The sequence below is a fragment of the Pteronotus mesoamericanus genome, unplaced genomic scaffold (genome assembly GCF_021234165.1).
Source record: "Pteronotus mesoamericanus isolate MK-2021 breed Mesoamerican mustached bat unplaced genomic scaffold, CSHL_Meso_final contig_25, whole genome shotgun sequence".
Taxonomy (NCBI): domain Eukaryota; kingdom Metazoa; phylum Chordata; class Mammalia; order Chiroptera; family Mormoopidae; genus Pteronotus; species Pteronotus mesoamericanus.
In genome coordinates this window covers 9,666,291-9,685,982 of record NW_026555105.1, presented here as the reverse complement: position 1 = coordinate 9,685,982, position 19,692 = coordinate 9,666,291, and the positions used below count along the sequence as shown (strand labels likewise).

Here is a 19,692-nt window from a genome sequence, read left to right as displayed (position 1 = left end):
GAGGGGGTGGTGCCACGGGGAGTGGCACTCAGGGATTGAAGACAGGAATTCTCATTCCAGCCCTGCCCTTGGTTATGGGGAAACTGACCTGACTGGGCCTCAGTTCCCCTCCTGTGAAATGGAGATAAAGCTTTATCTTCCCTGCCTCATTGGGTGAGGGAGGCGCCTTAATGAGATGAAAGAGATGAAACACTTCGGAAAAGAACAGAGTCCTCAACCGAGGTGACCAAGTGTCATTATTATGAAGATGTTTGTAATTATGATTATCCTGCCTCTTCCCTCCCTCCCTGCGCTGCCCTGCTGGGCCTGGGAAACCCTCAGCTCACATTTAGCTTCTCAAACATTTATAAAAAATGAGTCCCACCCCCTGCTGTTGCCAGAGCTGCTCGGAATGCTTTCTATTAAAAATTAAAAACCACTTGTCGAGTCCCTGGGAATGCTCAGATTACACAGGAAACAAGTCCCTTCTCCAACTCCCCCCTCACGGCCCCCACCAACTCCCTCTTTGATCATCACTTATAATGCGCTTGCTGGGCTGGCCTCCACCCCACTTCCGCAGCCCGGCCAGGGCAGCCTAATGTAGATGGATGATGCCCCGGAGGTGCAGGCAAGTGGCTGCATGGGAGGGGCAGGTCGCAGGATGGGGGGAGGAGGCAGTCCCAGCGCCGAGTGACGAAGGTGGCACGGAAAGAAGGGGCAAGGAAGTGGGTCAGAGACAGAGAGACAAAGGACAGAGGGACAGAGATCGACAGAGGTGGGCAGAGAGACAGTGGGGAGACAGAGATATGCAGACACACAGGGAGAAATGAGGACAGAGACAGAGACATACGGGTGGGAGAGGCAGGGACACATGGAGACAGAAAAGAAGTGGGACAGAGACAATGTGACCCAGGGAGGGAGAAATACAGAATTGAAGCTGGAAAGTAAAGTTATACAGAAACGGAGACAGATGGACACACCTAAAACGCAAGAGGGCGGGAGAGAGCGGGGGTGGGGGACAAGGAGGAGGAAGGCGATTTGGGCTTGGCGGGCTCAGGGCCCCGCTACGCCACAAACACCTCCCCAAAGTCTCAGGGACTCCGGGACACCGTCCCCTCACTCTTCCTCCGCTCATGGACCCAGCCAAGGACTCAGGCGCGCAGGCAGCTGTTGAGTGTGTGGGTGGATCCAACCCGTCCCCCTGCCACGCGAAATGGAGTCCCATATGCCCTCCCATTCTCCCCACATTTAAACAGGGTGCTCTGGTAAGTTGTCAGGTCACCTAGTTTGTTTGGGCCAGCAGCATTTTAAGCGTCTGCAAGAGTGTCCCTCCGCCAGTTGCAGAAAGCAAAATTTTTTTGCTTATAATTCAGTTCCATTCCATCACCCAGCATCTACAGAGCACCCTCTATGTGCTAGACCCTTGAAAGCAGGATGGCGGCTTTGTCACCTTTGTACCCCCTGCCACAGTGGGCACAGGGCCTGGCACAGAGAGTGTGCTCATGTGAGTTGAGTGATTTGTTGATGAAAAAGACAAAGAAAGACACAGGTACATTCCTTCCTGTTCAGAGCACCTGGGCTGTGGGGTGCTCCTGGGGGCCAGAGCCTCTGCTCCTCTCTGCTACCTCTTCCCACCAGAAATCTCCTGTCCCGTCCCCCCATCCCCACCCAGGGTGGCGAGAGCCAGTGCCGTTGCTAGGCAAGGAGATATTGCACATATAGATCTTCCTGGACTTTAATTAAAAACATCTTTAGAAGTTGTCTCTGCAGAGGCCAGCGATTGATTCCTGGCTTGGGCCTGAGGGCTGCTGAGCTACACTCTCTCTGGCTGCAGGTGGGACAATCAGAGGCTCCCGGCCTGCTGCTGCCCTACCCAAATGGGACCCTTGGGGACGCACTGCCTCCTGCCTTCCTCCCTTCCCCTCTGCCCCTGCCAGCCCAGCACTGGATTTAGCAATCAGATAGCATGCTCTCCCAATTGCATTTCTCTTCCCCTCCAGAACCTCAGTTTCCTCAGCTGTAAAATGGGGGTGTCAACATTTAATCCAAGAGATTTCCTGGGACGATGGAATGCAATGAGGGATATGAAAGTGCTTTGCAAGCTGTAGGGTCTTGCACCAGCTAAAAGAATGGTTGTGACTATTCTCCAAGAGTTCTGAGACAAGTAGCTTGGGATCTGGGTCTGATTCTGGCTCTATCTTACTCCGGAACCTCAGGCAAATCACTTTCTCTCTCTCCCTCTCTGAATTTATTTCCTCCTCAGCAAAATGAGAACAGTAATATCTGCCCTGCTTATTCTCCAGGATCATGATAATAAAGGGAAATATCTCCATGAAAGCAGTGTTGGCTGGTAACTATTATTTAGTGAATATCCCAATGCAAACTCTACTATAAAACAGTCTTTCTCCATCTATTAAAGATACTGCTAACAGAGGGATTGGAATACATGGGAAAGTGGCTTTGGCAGAGCCTCTGCCCATTTCCAGTCTGTTGAGACACAATTCCACAGTCCAGCAATGCCCATCCTATGGCATATAAGCTACCACATTCTCCTGCCTTTGCTCAAGCAGACATCACTAATCAATTATGGTTTTCTTTTCCGTTGAGCCTGAATGAAACCTCAGACTCCTTAAGACAGCCCTAAAATCACTACCAATTAGAGTTGACACCAGAAATAAAACTGATCTGCCACCACGTGGAGGTCAGGAGTCGAATCTTGCTAATCTTTGCATCCCCACACGGTAGGTATGGATCTGTTTATTGAAGTGAAAGCAACTGCTTACTTTTTACACCCTTGGGGCTATAGATAAAGTAGGTGCTAATAAATGTTTGCTAAGTTGGGTGACTCATCTTTGCAACCCCTACAGGGCCAAGTACACGGGAGGCCTTGTATATAATGGGTGCTAATAAACATTCATGGATTTAATTCAATTACTTATCCTTATATCCCTTGCAGTGCTCAGAATAAAGTAGTGGCTAAGAGATGTGTGTTGGATTGAACTTCTCATTTCTGTATCCTCAACAGTGCCAAGTATATTGTCTTATACATAACTGGCATTAATGAATAGGTAGAGTTGAGCTGCACACAGGAGCCCTGTGAGGTCCTCTTGCTGTACCCTGGGCGGATACTAACACCCCAGGGAAGAGGTCTGGCTCCCCTACATCAAGGGGTTATCTAGTCCAACTCTTCTCTAACACAACATACTCCCTTGTTGATTTCATCCAGCCCCAAGCCTTAAAATTCCTCCGAGAGTGGATGGCTTCCAAAATTGTATTTCTAGCCCGATCTCGCGCCTGACCATCAGACTCAGAGATCCAACTGCCCCCGTGACAACTCCACCTGGATTTCTAGTAGACATCTCATTCTCAGTCTGTCTCATAATGGATCCTTAATTCTGCGTGGCAAACTTGCTCTTCCTGGAGCATTCTCAATCTCAGCAAAGCAGCTGCAGCCACCCAGTTGCTCAGGCCAAAAACTTCAGCATCGTCCTCATTTCATCTCTTATGCCCCGCATTCAATCCCTCGCAAGCCCTGTAGGCTCTACCTTCAACATACAGCTCGATCCCATCTCTTCTTACCACCTACATTGGTCCAAGTCCCCGTCACCTCTTGTCCACATGGCTGAAATTGCCCTCTCCCTCATCTTCCTGCTTCCAGCCTTGCCCCCTACAGTCTATTTTCAACATGGGGGCCAACAGTCATCCTTTAAAAATATAAGTTGGATCATGTCCCTTCTCTACTACGAAGTCCTAAGTGATCTTGCCTCTGGTACCTCCTCCGATCTCATTGGACACTCTCCCCTTCACTCCTCTCTTCACCCACACTGACCTTCTTGCTAGTCCTCAAACATGACAAACACATTGTGCCTCAGGACCTTTGCACTTGCTGTTCCCTCTGCCTGGAACATATTCCTCCAGCATAGTGGTTCTCCAAGTGTGGTCCCTAGACCAGTGGCATCAGCATCACCTTGGAACTTGTTAAAAATGCAAACATTTCTAGTAGCCTAGACCCAGCCTAGACCCACTGAATCAGAAACCCTGGTGGGCGGTGGGGAGGGGAGGAGGCAGCCGTCTGTGTTTTAACAAGCCCTGCAGGTATGGGGATGCACAATAAAGTATGAAAACCACTGTGTCACATAGCTCCTTGGCTCACTCCCTTGGTTCCTTCAGATCTTTGTTCAAATGTCACCGTATGAAAAGAAAGACCTTCCCTGCCCTGACCAGTGCGGCTCAGTTCAATTCCTGATCAGGGCACATGACTAGGTTAGGGGTTCAGTCCCTGGTTGGAGCACAAATGGTTGGGGCGTGTATGAGAGGAAGGAGAGGCAGCGGATCGCTGTTTCTCTCCCTCTCTTCCCCTTTCTCTCTCACTTCCCCCTCTCCATAAATAAATAAATAAATAAATAATCTTTAAAAAAACAGCACTCCTCCAAAATAAGATGGGGCAAAACTGGGTTTATAGCTTTGAGTATGTGAAACCCAGAGTTTACTCTTGTTTTATTATTTATGAATCATTGTATTATTTTCCATGCAAACAGCTGTAAACCCCCTTTTGCCCCACCCGTATAATTCCCAATTCACCATCCTTCACAGCACTTACACCTGGGTGTATAATATATCGGCTTGTTTATTTCTTTCCTGTCTCTCAACCTGCTCTATACATAGGCTTCCTAATAACCCCCAATACGTGGAACAGTGCGTGGCCCCTAGTAGGCATGCAATAAATACCTGTTGCAAGCCCTGACTGGTGTGGTTCAGTGGGTTGGGCATCGTCCCACAAACCAAAAGGTCACCAGTTTGATTCCCCTTCAGGGCACATGCCTGGGTTGTAGGCCAGGTCCCCGGTTTGATGTTTCTCTCCCTCTCTTTCTCCCTCCCTTCCCCTTGCTCTAAAAATACATAAATAAAATCTTTTTCAAAAAATGTCTGTTGCATGAATGAAACCCCCTCAGTGCTCAGAAGGGAACATGGGGCCCAGAGAGAGGCAGGGACTTGGCCAAGGTCACGGGGGGAGCCAGGCCTCCCGTCAGCTGCAGGACGTGTCAGCAGCGGGTGCCCCTCCTTGGAAGTGTGGCTCACCGGAGGCCCTGGCACACTTCCCTTCGCTTTTAAGCCGTGAGTGGTTTAATTTGCGAGTGCTGCTGCCTTTCATGTCCCAAGCTGCGTCCCTGCTCCCTCTGATCTCCAAAGCTGCCCAGAACCGGGTGCGCTTGTCGGCCCCGCCCCCCTCAGCCCGGATCAGGAGGCTCAGTAATTGTGACTGATGTTCAAAGCCGCCTGGAGTCTCCGTGAGCACCCTGGTGTCGATTTTGCTTCCCCTTCAAAAAGTTGCTCAAATGAAATAAACTAATTTAATTTCTGCTTCCTCCTCCCTCTCCTGGGTTGCCTGGCTTGTCTAAGCTGAGTCTGCTTGCCTGACTTTTTCCTGAGTGGAATGTCAGAGTGAGCAGGCCGGAGAGGGAGGTGAGGCAGGGGCGAGACTCCTCAGGCTGGTGCCCGTGAAGCTGGAGGCTGGCCCTGCCTCTTACTTGCTGGGTGACCTTGAATGAGTCCTTGCCCTTCTCTTGGTATCAGTTTCCCCACCTGTGACACAAGGACCCTTGCCACTGCAACAGCCTGGGAGCCCCGCTCAGCGACTTGCTCCGGCACTGACTTGCCATGTGACTGCAAGTACAGTTTCGCCTCTCTGAGCCTCGGTGTCCCCATCTGTCCAATGGGGACGCTACCATCAGTCCTGCGCCTCTCAGAGTCAAAGCGTGAGTGAAGCAATGATGCATGAGCCGCGGGCCACGCAGACGGATGTGGGGCTCCCTCTGCAGCCCCCACCCTGACCATCCCCACCCATCCTGCATACAGCAGCAGGGGGCGCTGTCTCAAACGCAAGTCTTCCCACATCACTCCCTTGCTTAAGCCTTCCCAGACTCCAGGCTTCCCTCAGGTCCTTCGGTTCCTTCTCCAGCCTCCTCTCTGGCCTTTTCCATGTGGAAACATGCAGGTTGGTTTTGAGTGAAGAGAGACAGGGCCGCATCTTCTTAGGCCAGAGTCTGAGTCTAGGAGCAGGGGCTGCTGGGCCTGGGAAGTCAGGGGCCTGAGCTACCTCTGACTTGCTGCGTGACCTTGGACATATCACCGGCCCTCTCAGCCTCAGTCTCCCCCATTTGCAAAACTGATTTCTAAGTACTCATTGGGCTCTGAAAGTCCAGGCAGTCTTTGAAACTAACAACTTCCAAATTCCTGTCTCCAGCCCAGGCTTCTCCACTGAGCCTGCATATTGAAATACCTTTTTCCAGATGTTCACTTGGCTGGCTAATCAGCACTTCCAACTTTGCATGTCTGACACCAAGCTCCTGATTTCCCTCCCTCCCCAGAATCTGCTCCTCCCATCTCAGCAAATGGAAATCCCATCTCTTTAATGGTCCGGGTCAAAGTCTTGGTAGTCATCCTTGAATTTCCTTCCTCTCACACCCCACATCCAATCCATTAGCAAATGCTTTCAGCTCTACTTTTGAAATCAGTCCATGAGTCGACCTCTTTTCAGCACCCTCACCGGGACCACCTTGTTCCACACCACTATCATTTCCTGCCGAGGTAATTGCAATATTCTCCTCAATGGGCAATCTGTCTCTGCCCTCGCCCCTTCCCTCCTTGCCTACCACCTAATTGTCACACAACAGCCAGGGGATCCTGTTAAAACTAAGTTGCATCATGTCACTCTTCTGGACAAGCCCATAGATTGAGTTCCCAGCTTGCCCAGCATAAAAGGCAAAGCCCTGACTGTGGTCCGCATGCCTCCAAGATCTGGCTGCCCCTCCACTTCCCGTCAGGGGCTTTCCATGCACCGTTCCCTCTGCCTGGAATGCTCTTCCCCCGTGGCCCTTGTCTTCGCACCCTTCAGGTCTCTGCTTCAACGCCATCTCCTCAGAGAAACCTTTCCAGGTCAAAGATCTGTTTGTTTACTTGCTGACAGCAGAGAGGTTTGCCTGCCCTTTCATGGCTGTGTCCCCAGTGCCTAGCACATAGTACGTCCGCGTACGTGTTTCTTAAGTGAATGAATGCACTCAAATAGACACATAGCATGTCACATGGGCACACAGGCCTTAACGTGCCATTTGACCAGCCACAGATGTGCCCACCAGGCATACGCATGGACCTGTGTGTGTGCATGCCAGTGGCACCCACATTCACACCCTCACTTCTCTGCTCTCCCACCCTCCCTTGGTGCCCACTATTTTCTCCTGCCCACTCCTTCCTCTTCAGTTCCTGGCTGCCTGCTCATCACCTGCCAATCTGCCAGTTTAGCTCAGTCTGGGGGAGCTGGGGCTGACTGCAATTTCCCCCAAGAACCCAGAGAACCCTGGCATCTGGCACACACCCGTGAGGCTGGAGGGCCTAGAGGGAAGCGGTGCTGAGCCCTCGGCTAGGGTGCAATAGCAGTGGGGCGTGCTCCCCGTCCAGCCTGGCTGATAGGTGCTTAGGTTAACGTGGTGAGGAAGGAGACACAGCTCCTGGCTTTACCAGGAGCCCCAGCCCAAGTGGGGCCTGGCGGCCAGCCAGCTGGATGTGGGCCCCACGGAGGGGGAGGGCGGATTCTCCCGACCGTTGGCTTCAGTGTTCCCTGCTGGGCGAACGCTGTGAGTTTCTGAGTGTGGCCATGTCTGAGGTCTTCTTGCAGACAGGACCTTCCCTGTGCATGCTCCCTTTTCCACGTGTCTCCAGGGTCCCTGGGTGTTAGCAGCATGCCTGGGTACATGCACCTGAATCTATGCCTAGGGACTCAGCTGTCTCTCTGAACCTCTGTCCCAGGGTTACTGGATCTGGTGCATTGAAGCTTCCTGATGGCCATGAGTGAAGCTGCCTCAGTGTCGCTGCGCCTGGCTGTGCCCAGACCCGCCTACAGCCACATTCTGGTGGAGCCTGGCCCCAGGATGGTGATTCTTGGTGTGGCTGTTTCTTGTGTGTGTGTGTGTAGGTGGCTGTGCACATGCTCTGTCTGAGTAAGGGCTGTTTCCTGGGCGGCCTTGTACGTGGCTGTGTTGGGCATGAGGCTGTGTCTGGTTGTGGGCTTGGGCCTTGTCTTGGATGTGTCCCACTCTAGTGGTCTTTGGTTGCAGGCGTATGCGTCTTGTTTTGCCTGACCTGCGTGGGGACTGTGGCCAAGATGGAGCTGAACTCTGGTGCAGGGCTGCGTCAAGGCGCGCACCTGAGCCTGTGTGTGTGGCCGTGCGATGTTGCTGGCACGCGGGGCTGTGCCTGAATGGGGCTGTGTATGGGTGGACAGCTGAGCTGGCATGTGAGGCTAGGCTTGTGTGTGTGACTGCGTGTAGGTGTAAGACAATGTCCGAGTGTATCTCTGTGTCCACAGGTAGACCCATGTTCTTGTGGGGACTCTGTCCGTGTATGTGCCCGAGGTCACGTGTATGCCTCTGTCCACGTGCACAGCTGTGACTGTGTCTAGGACTGTGCCTGAGCTCGTGTGGGCACCTGGGCTCATGCCTGTTCCCTCTGCCCTGGGGTAGCATTTCCTGTCTCTCCTGCCTCCCGCCCCAGAGTATTGGTCACACCGGCCGCAGATGCCCTCAAAATCTAGCAGCTCCCCTTCCTCGTCGCCCTGGCCCGCCCTGGCCCAGCCCATCCCCCCAGGACCCCGCAGCCCACCTGTGGGCGAGAGCTCGGCCACGCTGCCAATGTAGGGGCCGTGCAGGAAGCGGGGCTCGCTGTCGTTGATGTCCTGCACCTTGATGATGAACTCCGACTCGGGCTCCAGAAGGCGGTTGGTGGCGCGGTCCCGAGCCTGGGCCCGGAGCGTGTAGAAGGTTTTCTGCTCACGGTCCAGCCGCTCCATGGCGTGGATGTCGCCTGTCAGCTCATCGATCAGGAAGATGGTGCCTGCGCCCTCGCCCGAGATGGTGTACTTGATGGCCCCATCACCCTCGTCTGAGTCCGAGTGGATCTGGAGAGGCGGGGAGGAAGATGGGGTGCGGGGTGGGAGGGAGCTCCTCTCGGCTTCCCCTCCTTGAGTCCCACTGGGTGCCTATTCCTAATGAAGTCTCCTCTTTGACATACCCGCTCTTGTGTCAAAACACAGAGGCCTGGGGAACCTTGCCGCACCTGTCGGGGCCTCATTGTCGGGCCTGGGGAGTTCCGCCAGCCCTCCATGGCTCTGCCTGCTCCAGCCCTGCCCTGTAAGCTACCTCTCCCTCTGCGGCCGGAGCTCTCAGCCTCAGAGGCAGATCTGAATCCCACTTGTGACTCTTCCATGGCTCCCTACTGCCTTTACAAAGAAGTCCAGAGCCACCTCCCCACCAGTCGGTCCCTGCTGTGAGCACCCTGTTCACTGCCTAGTGAAACTCCAATCATCCCGCAGGCTCAGTTCAGATGCCACCTCTTCCTCCCACTTTTTCTGAAGCTCCGTTCCCCAGTCCCCTCCAGGATCTCTGCAGCACATCAAGGCCTCATCATCCCGTTCAGCTTGTTGGATGGCTGTAGCCAGCGCTCCTCCAGCCTCTTGTCCACGCACTTCACCTGAGGATCTTGTTATGATGCAGATTCCAACTCAATAGGTCTGGGAATGGGACCTCAGTTTGCACATCTGACAAGGTTCCAAGCCACTCCCCAGTCTCCCTAGACTCTGAGCCCCCAGAGCTCAGGGCTGTATCTTACTCATCTGGGTATCTGGAGAGCCAGCCCCAGGGCTTGGCACAGGAGCGGGACAGGGCATGAAGGGAGAGGAGAAAAGGGAATGCAAATTGAAGGAGCGCTTACTATGTGCCAGACACTGTGCTAAGCAATTTACGTATTTATCTAGTTCAGTGTTCTTTATTTAAAAGGAAGTATTAGAGGAGGCTTTGCTACTGATTTTATAGATTGTCTTTTTTCAGTTTCCTCCTAAGGATTAGAGAAGTGGGATGATTTGCTGCATGGAGGAAACAGCCTCGTCCACAGCCTGGACTTCTCACTCCATCCCTCCAGCCTCCCCAGAGGAGCCCGGGGGGAGGAGGAGGTGTCACAGCCTGGCCTGGGCTGCAGCATTGTCTCCCTGTGTGTCCGCTGCACCTCTCTGGGCCTCAGCCGCCATTTCTGTAATACATGGATCATAACAGCACCTCCCTCCTGGGGGTGCTGGGGGATAATTGAGTTGAAATTACACAGGGCCCTTAGCACCTGCCTGGCACCACATGACACAGCATTTAACAGCTGGCATGGCATGGCACTGTCCACAGAGTGGGACCACAGCAGGGCCACCTTGTGGCTGCCAGCTCACAGAGAGCTCCGAGGGGCTGAGGGAGTTGGGGCAAGGGAGCGCAGAGAGACTATTTACCGCAGGTAGAGAGCTTTTTCACTGTCTCAACAACCGGCACAACCACACCGGTAAGTACAAGCTGAAAATCAGCCCTGCCTGAGACATAAGTGCCCAACAAATGGTAGCTATCGCACTGTTATATTCTTGCTAAATGTTGGCTATATATAACTGGGATTTAATTGAGGCACTCGCAGGCTCCAGATCCCGGCTGTTGTCACTGTCCAGAGATCTCTTGGGCAAGGAAGGCAGCAGACTGTTCTTCCAAACAGAAACATCTAAGCCCGTATCCTCCGATGCTCGAATCTCCGAGGCAGCTCTGAGCAGAGGAAAATGCATCCAATGAAGCTGGCGACCTTGGGTTGAGTCCCCGCTCCTCTCTAAGCTTCCAGAGAGATGGGGTGTGAATGAGAGAGTCCCCAAGTTCCATTTCTGGCCAGGATCCTGTGTTCCCCAGCCTGCTCGGCAGGATAACAGGTGCCAACAAAGTCGTCACAAACAGGGACGAAAGCCCACCGCCTGCCATACAGGGGGAGCTGGGGAATAAATTCTGCTGGTGGAACTTTGTGTCTGAAAGGTGGATTATAGAAGTGCCATTTGGAAGATTGAATGGCCCATAAACATTTTCATATTTCATTAGCCGATTAATGGGCATCTCTCTCTTTTTGGCGAGTCTGCTGATTCTCAGCAGAAATTGCGGGGAGTAAATGGAGGCGTCTGGTGGAACCTTTCTGGGTCCCCGTTCTGTTATAGATTGCCCCAATTAATGCCTGTCCTGGGCTCCAGCAAGAAGCCTTCTTCCTGTCCAGTTACTGTTAATAGATTTCTCATAAGTGGCTGGATTGTAAAAACCTCATAACTCAGTTTAATGCCCCCAATAAAATTATCTCAGAACGGCAGCCCTGAATCATTGGCAGTGCCGGGGGGTGAGGAGACCTGTCTCTCTTGTTTGCTGTTTATGCTTTTCCACCACGTTTGCCCGCGGGTCGTGGCAATAGAAAAGGGTGGACCTGATCCCTTTTAGAAGCGCCTGTGCCCACTTTCCAATCAGACCTGCCCTCTGCTTACTTCATCGGCAAGCACTTCTGAGCAGTGGGTGGGATATAGGCAAACCTCCGAGACGTGGTGGGTTTGGTTCCAGACACCGCAATAAAGCGTGTCATAATCTTTTTTTGCTGTTGGAGGGTCTTGCTTTCAATTTGTAAACACACAAACAAATAAACAACCACATCTGTGGAGCACAATACAGCCAAGCGCAATAAAACAAGTGCCTGTAGTTACCATGTAGGGGGATGCTTAAGAGCTATAATATTAGAATTCGTCACTGCCACGTGGACCACTATTATTCTTCCTTTTCTCTGATGGGAAAACTGAGGCACAAAGAGGGGAAGTCATTTGCTTTGCCACACAGCTGCATGGGGGAAGCCAGCTCCTGACCCCGTGACTCACGAAACTTGTGACCACAGGCTTGTTCATTTTACCTCTCTGAGTCCATTTCCCCACTGGGGAAATCAGATCAAGCCCTACTCGGTGCAGGCGTGGTGAGGATTAAAGGAGAACAGCAAGGACCTAAACGCCCTGTGAATGGGTGTTTCCTTCTCTTTCCTCCTCCTGGGTCTCCTTCCTGTCCCTGCAGCTGTTGACATTTTAACTCAGACCCTGGACAGGAATCGCTTATGAGTGAGGAGTGGGGAGGAGGGAGTGGAACCCAGGGGTGATGTCATCAATGTTTTCTGTGAAGAATGACACAGAGGTCGTGCTGGGGCCCAGTGGCTTCCCACTGGGGACTGTGGCATCAGACAGGGCCGGTCAGCCTGCGGAGGAGCTGGGAGCTGAGGATTCGGGCTGGGCTGGGGCTGCCGGCCCTGCTCGCCCCGGCCCTGGCTCCGGAGTGGAGAGGGCGGGCGTGTGGCCCTATCGTAGGAGGACATTTCTCGAGCCGTTCAGCTATGAGTGGAGGCAGGAGGACGGTGCTCTCATTTACCAATCACCTGGCACAGGGGGGTCCAACCTGCGGGCCCGCAGGCTGCATGCAGCCCTGGATGGCTATGAATGCGGCTCAACACAACACTGGAAATTTACTTAAAACATTATGAGATTTTTTTTTGGGGATTACGTGTCGCAATGTATTTAACGGGTGGCCCAAGACAACTCTTCTTCCAGTGCGGACCAGGGACGCCCACAGGTTGGGCAGCCTGTATCACACATATGTCACAGGCCTCCGCAGAAATCTGATTTCATTTCAGGGTACACATACGCGTATCCCCATTTTCCAGGTGAAGAGGCTGAGAAGGGCCCCGATCTGTTTGACTCCTCTGCACGGGTGGTCCCTCTGCAGCCTCTGGGGACACGGTTAGTGCACTTACAGTGTTTCTGGCTGAGGGGGCGGAGGAGGAGGGGCGGACTGTGGGGTTGTCACTGGACCGCACGGCTCAGGGCGAGGCCGAACACGAGTTGTCGGCGGCCTCTTCAGCCGCAGCCTCTATTTCATCATTTGGAAAGGACATCAAATCCCAAATCAGGGAAGGGACAGGCTTTGGCTTCAGGAGCATCTAGGTTCCATCTTTAGCTCTGTCACTGGCCTGTCACGGGGCCCTCAGCATGAGGCAACCCTTCTCTGAGCCTCAGCTTTCCGATCTGGAGATCGGGCTGGAGTTATTTCCCATAAATTTTAAAGATCTCCGAGATCATATGTGGAAGCTCTTGACACATGGTAGGCGCTCAATGCAGATTCACCTCCTCTGCCTTCCCCACCTGAGCTAGTCTCAGGAGAGGTTGGGGGTCACTCAGATCCTGGTCCGTTGGAGACAGAGAGGCCATCGTCCAGTATCTGCTTGGGGTCTTCTAAACTCAGCGTGTTTCCTCCTCTGGGAAGCCCTGTGGATGCCCTCCCACCTGGTTGAAAGGCCTTCACCCTGCTCAGTCCTCCTGCCCCATGCCCACCCCCCGTAGCCCCTCAATGCTGCACGTCTGTCCCCCCGGCTGCCTTGGGCCTCATGGGCCGGGACGAACTTCGGTTACTCTTTTGTCTGAACTCCCCAAGCGTGGCGCACCCTCGCACCCTGACAACGCCTGCAGATGCAGAGAAAAGACGGGGGAATGGGAGAGCTGAATGTGTGTGTGTGTGTGTGTGTGTGTGAGTGTGCACGCACATGAGAGTGTGAGGTCATGAGCTCCTTGAGGACCAAGCATATGGCTTTGTTTCCATCTCCCCAGCATCCAGCACGGGCACAGCACCAAACACATTGAATAAATGAATAATGAAATACACAGCTGTCATTAGAATTCCCCAGTGTCTTCGGGGGTTTCTGGACGATCTAGCCATTCTGTTAAATCCCAGGGATGCACGAATTAAGACAGGAGAGGAGTCACTGGGCAGGCGTCCAGACTCTTCGCGCGACCTTGTTGATATCTCATAGTGATCTGGGGATTATTCTCTCCCTGTTGTACAGGTTGGCAAACAGAAGCTCAGAGAGGGCCCATATCCTGCCTAAAGTCACACAGCTAACAAGGGGAGGCCCCAAGGCCTGTCTGACCGCGCACCCTGGGGTCCCTCCACTGCATCAACGTGCGGGCAGCTTTGGAGGAGACGCACCTCCCCCCACACAAGCCCCAGCCCTAGATCATAAACAACATGAAAAACACAGGAGTGAGGGCTTCTCACCCGGGGGGCCGAAAACCAGGATTTATGAGGCCATTAATTACTTCCTCCTAATTAAATCAAAATTAAATGGGAACAGAGGTACGTTTTCCTTATTAAAGACAATTAAACGGACAGCGTGGCAACGCAAATAAAACGAGTCCAGGATTTAAACGGAAAGCAAATCAAATAAAAAGCCTCTCCCCGAATAAGGGGTCTGTTCATGCCTGTGCTACTCGTAAACCAGGAGTTCATCAATTTTCTTTAAATATTAGCAACTTAATTAAATCTGCTCCCTCCCCACTTTAATCCTGCTGTATATCTAAAATAGATCTCACCGCCCACAGGAGTTGGTCATGAGTGCTGACCCCATATAATTCTAGCTTTTCTTAAAAAAAAAAAAAAGAATTAAAAATCCTACAAAATCCACAACCAGTTGACAGAAGCCTCCGGGGAAATTACAGTTCAGGAAAGGGGATTAGTCTACGTACCCAGATTGTATGGAAATGTTGGGAGGTTGCTTTAAGGGTGGGCCTTGTGAGGTGAGGGGAAGAGGTGGGCCCGGCCGCGGAGGCGACAGGACAGCGGAGGGAGCCGCTGGCGTGGGACCTTGGTGTCAACCCCTGGGCCCAGAGGTTCCTGCGGGTGCTGACAGGAAGGAGCCTGGCGGTGAGCGATGGAGGAGGCGGTGGTAAAATAGGTTACCGTTGAGGCTGGGGTTCACTGGAGATGCTGCTGTTGCTAAGCTACCTTTGGAATTCGACAAGGACAGATGCTCCCTCCCAGTGGCTCCCTGGGGCAGGGGACCCAGAAGCAGTGAATTAACTGAAACCGTAGAGAAGTCCTTTCTCCCTGAAGAGCGAAAGAGCGCAGTATGAGTGTGTGTGTGCGCGTGCACGTGCACGCACAACCAGCTGTACAAAAATGGGATTCCACTAGAAAGGGGACAAGTGGTTTTTAAAAGCCCAGGCTCATATTCCTGGAGTGAAGGGAGGGCTAGAGACCACCCCACACACACATTGTGGAGAAAAATTAGGACATCAGGTTGCCAAGAGGCTTTCTGGGTTCAGAGCAGGGTTTGCTGTGTTCGTGTAGATGGTATTCTCACGGTGCTGGAAGTACCAGGCGAGACCTATAATTATAAAAACTAATACTGAGCACATGCCCAGCGCTCTTCTAGGGTCCTGACATATGCTGACTCATTGAATCCTCATCACAACCCTTTGAGGAGGTGCTAGGAACAGCCTCACTCAACAGAAAAGGAAACCGAGGCACAGAGACGTTCAATAACGTGCCCAGGGTCAGAGAAAACAAGCAGCAGAGCTGGGATTCGAGCCCTGGCCGCCTGGCTCCAGTGGGCCCCCCTGAACCACACGCCATGCCGCCCTTATGAGAAAATGTGCTTTGGGCAAATGTTTGCAAAGAGATGCTCACTTGTCTTTCCTCCCTGCACGGAGCCCTTTCCTGGATGTGGCCTTGAAAGCAGGCGAGGAGGGGCAGTGGGTGCAGATGATGAAGGGGGAGGGTGACACAGTCAGGACAGCACTGGGGATGTGGAGGGAGGTTGCTGTGACAAGAAAGACCACTGGGCTGGGCGCAACGCTTCCGTCACAGCGGACGCTCAAACAGGATGCACGGCATTGGGCCGGAGGTGGGTGTCAGGGGATCCGATCAATGGGTTGACCATGTTGCCGGGGTCTTGGCATGATGTTCTCTGCCTCTGGCCTCAGTTGCCCCACCTTATAATGAAGGAATTTACTGGGGCTCTGCCACCACGGACAGACTGTGGTTCTAACAGGTGGCGGGGGTTCACCTCGGGTGGCTGAGGTGGCAGTGGCTGGACAGAGGCAGACAACAGTGGTGAGTCAGCGGATTCTCGGATCTTCTCAGCACAGAGGAGGCTGGGGAGGCCTTCCCTGAGCCCTAGCTGCTGGGTGGACCACAGGGCTGGGGTGCCTGAGGCCACCACAGCCATTTAGGCAGAGATGTCAGAGCCCTTCCCTGTCTCTCAGGGGTTTTCCAAAGTCCTTCTCCCTGGCCTGGAAGTTTCAGAAAAGTTTGAAGAATCAGGCTGGGATAGGCCTCCAGCACCCACAGGTTCAAATCCTGGCCAAGCACTTGGCCCCGCTACGATTTTGCCTTCTCTGAACCTCAGTTTCCTTGTCTACAAAAGGGAAGAATGATTTCTATTTTGCAGTTTAAGTGTTAAGTGCTTCAATAGGAATGATGAGAAAACAACACACAACAAGCAACCAGGCTGCAGGCAGAACACTGTATGTGCTCACTTTTCTTTAATCCTTTTACCAGCCAGGTAAAAGGGAATGATCTCTCTTAGCCCCACTTGTACAGATGAAGAGACTGAGGTTCAGAGAGATGCAGTGACTTGTTTAAGGTAGTATGGTTAATGGGTTAGCAGAGCCAGGCCTCCAAACCAGGTGTGTCTGGCCCCAAAGCATCCTCAGCTACCTCGCCATTAGCTATTGTCTAGCTGGGGGGCACTGGTTCCTCCTTCCCACCCCCTTACCCCGTTCTACCAGGCCCACCCTCTCACTGCCCTGGCTGGGAGTCAGCGGTCTTAGGTTCTGCCACTAGTTTGCTCGAGCAAGGACATGAACCAATCTGAGCACAACCTGTGAAATCCTCACTTGGCTCAGCTGCGGGGATCAACTTCAGCCACATGTATGGAGGGGAAAAGTAGCCAAAAACCAGGGGTGACTATGTCTAGATGAGATAAAATCTGGGTTTCCTGCCAGGAAAATGGAAAGTTTAACATTAAAGCTTTCCTCCCGTCCTTGTTTAGGATCCTGAGCCCTGAGCCCTGAACTCAGCAGCTAGGCCAGGCTCCCAATTTTCAGACCCAGACCTCAGCATGCAGGAAACCCCAGAGCTGGTCTCTCCCCAGCTCTGCTGACCGAAGCTCCCTGGAATGCTGATTGGCTTTAGCAGAAGCCACAGGACTCTCCCTGGGCACCACCCTGCTTCTCAGGCCCTACAAACTACCTCCACCTCAACACCCCAACTACTGACAAGTCTCCAAATAAGCCGGGCTCCTTCAGTACTCCAAGTCTTTGCATAGGTTACGCCCTCTTTCCCAGTAGGCTGATGAACTCCTACCTGTACATCAAAACCCAGCTCAGGTGTTTTCTCTCTATGAAGCCAGCCAACAGATACCATTCATTAACGCCTACTTCAGTGCCGGGGGCTGACCTGTGAAGTTTTTTGTGCACCAGGGCATCTTTGCCACTCTGGGGAGCTCCCAAATGGCAGAGGCTGGGTCTTACTCGCCTCTGCCTCTCCAGCATCACAACCAAGAGAGGCTCAGGGAGTGAATGGATGAACAAAAGACCTCAGGTTCCTTACACTCCCGAGGGCACAGATCTTCGGCCACGTTGACCATCAGAGTTTCAGAAAGGAGCTTTCATTCATTCATTCATTCATTCCTTCCTTCAATGAAGAGTTTGTGAGCAATGTCTGCCTTAGGTACTGGGGATTTATGGTGAGCAAAACAAACTCAGTCTAAGAGGAAAGATGCACATTAAATGCATAATCAAACAAACGCATGCATAATTAAGTGTTATGGAGGAAAGACGGCACACCTAGGAGAGCACATGACAGGGAGGGATGGCCACACCCAGGGATCTCTCCCAGCCTGGTGTGGCAGGGACAGCTTCTCCAACCAAGTGGCAAGGGAGCAGAGACCTGGCTGTGAGTATAAAGTAATCGGTAAGAGCTGGATGGAGCAGTTGTGGGGGGCGGGGACAACCTAGGCAAAGGGTTGGTGACCATCATGCTTGGAGCATGGGGGAGGGGCAGTGAGAGGGCACCAGGGCCCTGTACAGAGTGGGGAGCTGGGTCTTTGGAGGCAATGGGATGGCATCTGGTTTGTCCCCAAGTGCATGGGAAGGTACGGAAGGATTTTAAGCAGGGTGGGGACAGCGTGTGGGGGGCACGTTCAGATGCGCACGTTTGTTTCTACGTTCCAGATACATCTAGCTACAAGATGGACTGAGCTGACGACCTAGCACCCTGTTGTAAAAAGACAGGAGAAGGGCTAGAGAGGGCTTGAGACCAGGAACAAAGCCGAGCGCAGGACCCTGGTGGCTGGCCCTGGCCAGCCCTGGCACTTGCCGGGTAAGGGAACTGGGGCCCCTCGCATCTACAATGGGTGTGTCCAGGGTCCTGGGCACGGGAAAGTGGGTGCGGGTCCCTCTTTACCTTGCCCACGTACAGGGGCTCGGTGCCCGTGTACTCCTCCACCACGAAGAACTGATTCCACACCCAGCCGCGCTTCACGCGTCCCGCGCTCAGCGCGCCGTCCTGCAGAGCTCCAGGCGCTGCCAGCGCTGGCGTGCCCGCCGCCCACAGGCGTCCCAGCGGCTGGGGCGGCGCTGGCAGCAGCAGCAGCAACAGCAGCAGCAGCAGCGCGGGCGACAGCGCGGCTCCTGCCAGCCCCCGACCGGCGGGCCGCGGCCTCATGCTTGGCCTGCGCGAGGACCCGGGCGCAGGGACGGGAGGCACCAGGGAGTCGCCGCTCGGGTGGCACCACGGAGCGGCGCCACGTCACATGGTGGCCTCAGCACAGCCACCGGGGCGCCGCTCCAGACGGGGCACCCGGACAGGCCCGCGCCCCGGAACGCCGCCCAGCCGCGGGCGCGCCCGGCTGGAGGGGAAGGGGGCGCGGCCGCACCCCGGGCATGGACGGCCCTGGGGTCCCCGCCCGCGCCCCCCGCGAGCCTCCGCGGCCGGATCACCAGGCAGTGCCTCCGCAGCTCCCGCGTCTGGTGTGCGCCATGGTCCCTGCGCAGAGGGGCGCTGCTTGGGGCCCGCAGATCCTTTGATCCTTACAGGTCCAGGGGGGGTCCAGACCAGGAGCCTGCAAGAGAAACAAGAGAACATCAGAGCAGGTTCCCCGTGAGGGCAGAGCTGGCTGAGCCTCTATGTTGCCGGTAATTACTAATTAAACACCTACTGTGTGCCTGGCACTGTGCAGGGTGGGGCGAACACAACACGACAATGACCCCTAACGGTCCCTGCCTTCTAGGGACCGTAGTGAAGTGGTCCCGTCTCCTCCCTGACATGCCCGGCCCTGAGTCCTTCCTTTCAACTCCGTCACACACCCCTCTCCCCCGCCCTCTCCCAGCCCCCTCACGCAGCTCCTTCTCAGGGGTCCTCCACCAGCCCACAGGAGCAGGGACCTTAGGAGCTGCTTCCCCTGCCCCTGGGCCACCGTCTCTCCAGCGCAGCCCACCCCCTAGAAGGCCCTCGCCCTGGAGGAGAAGCAGGCCCTTCTGGAAGGGGTCTTCAAGAGCTCCCAGGGCCCAGGCCTCCTGGGCGCCCAGAGTCCGACACCCAGCCCACCACCCACCACTCATGTCCCCAACAGCAGCACAGAGAGTCATTCTGTCCAAAGGAGTAGCACAGGGAAGGCCCCTGGGTCTCCCGCTCGGCCCTCTGCACCCCCTTCCAGGGGCGGGGCACCCGAGTTCCAGAGGGCCTTGCTTGCAGGTGCCCCGTGGGACCTCGGTAGGGTCACAACACCTCTGAACTTGCCTTTGGTGCCTCCACATTCCCCCAGAACACGTTCCCTTCCCAGAGCCTGAGCCACCCCTCCTCCCCTTTCCTGGACCAGCACGCAGTTCCCAGATCAATCCATCTCTCTCCTCCCCGCCCTCCGTAAGATCCTGCTTTCGGCAAGAAAGGATCTGAGGGACTAACTCCTACTCAAGCAATAATGATGAATAATAGCTTAATGTGGGTGTTTACAGGGGACAGCAAT

General features: G+C 54.1%; 1 protein-coding gene across 1 annotated transcript in view; it reads right to left on the bottom strand.

Moving 5' to 3' along the window:
• Window positions 1–18,398, bottom strand: part of CDH22 (cadherin 22) — a 69,343-nt gene extending 50,945 nt beyond the window's left edge. The window contains exons 1-2 of the mRNA XM_054573655.1: window positions 18,132–18,398; window positions 8,635–8,929 (exon numbers count right to left, since the gene is read on the bottom strand). Of these exons, the coding sequence (XP_054429630.1) occupies window positions 8,635–8,929; window positions 18,132–18,392 (556 nt within the window). The 5' untranslated portion in view covers window positions 18,393–18,398. The remainder of the gene's footprint in view (window positions 1–8,634; window positions 8,930–18,131) is intronic.
• Between the last annotated feature and the right edge of the window lie 1,294 nt (window positions 18,399–19,692).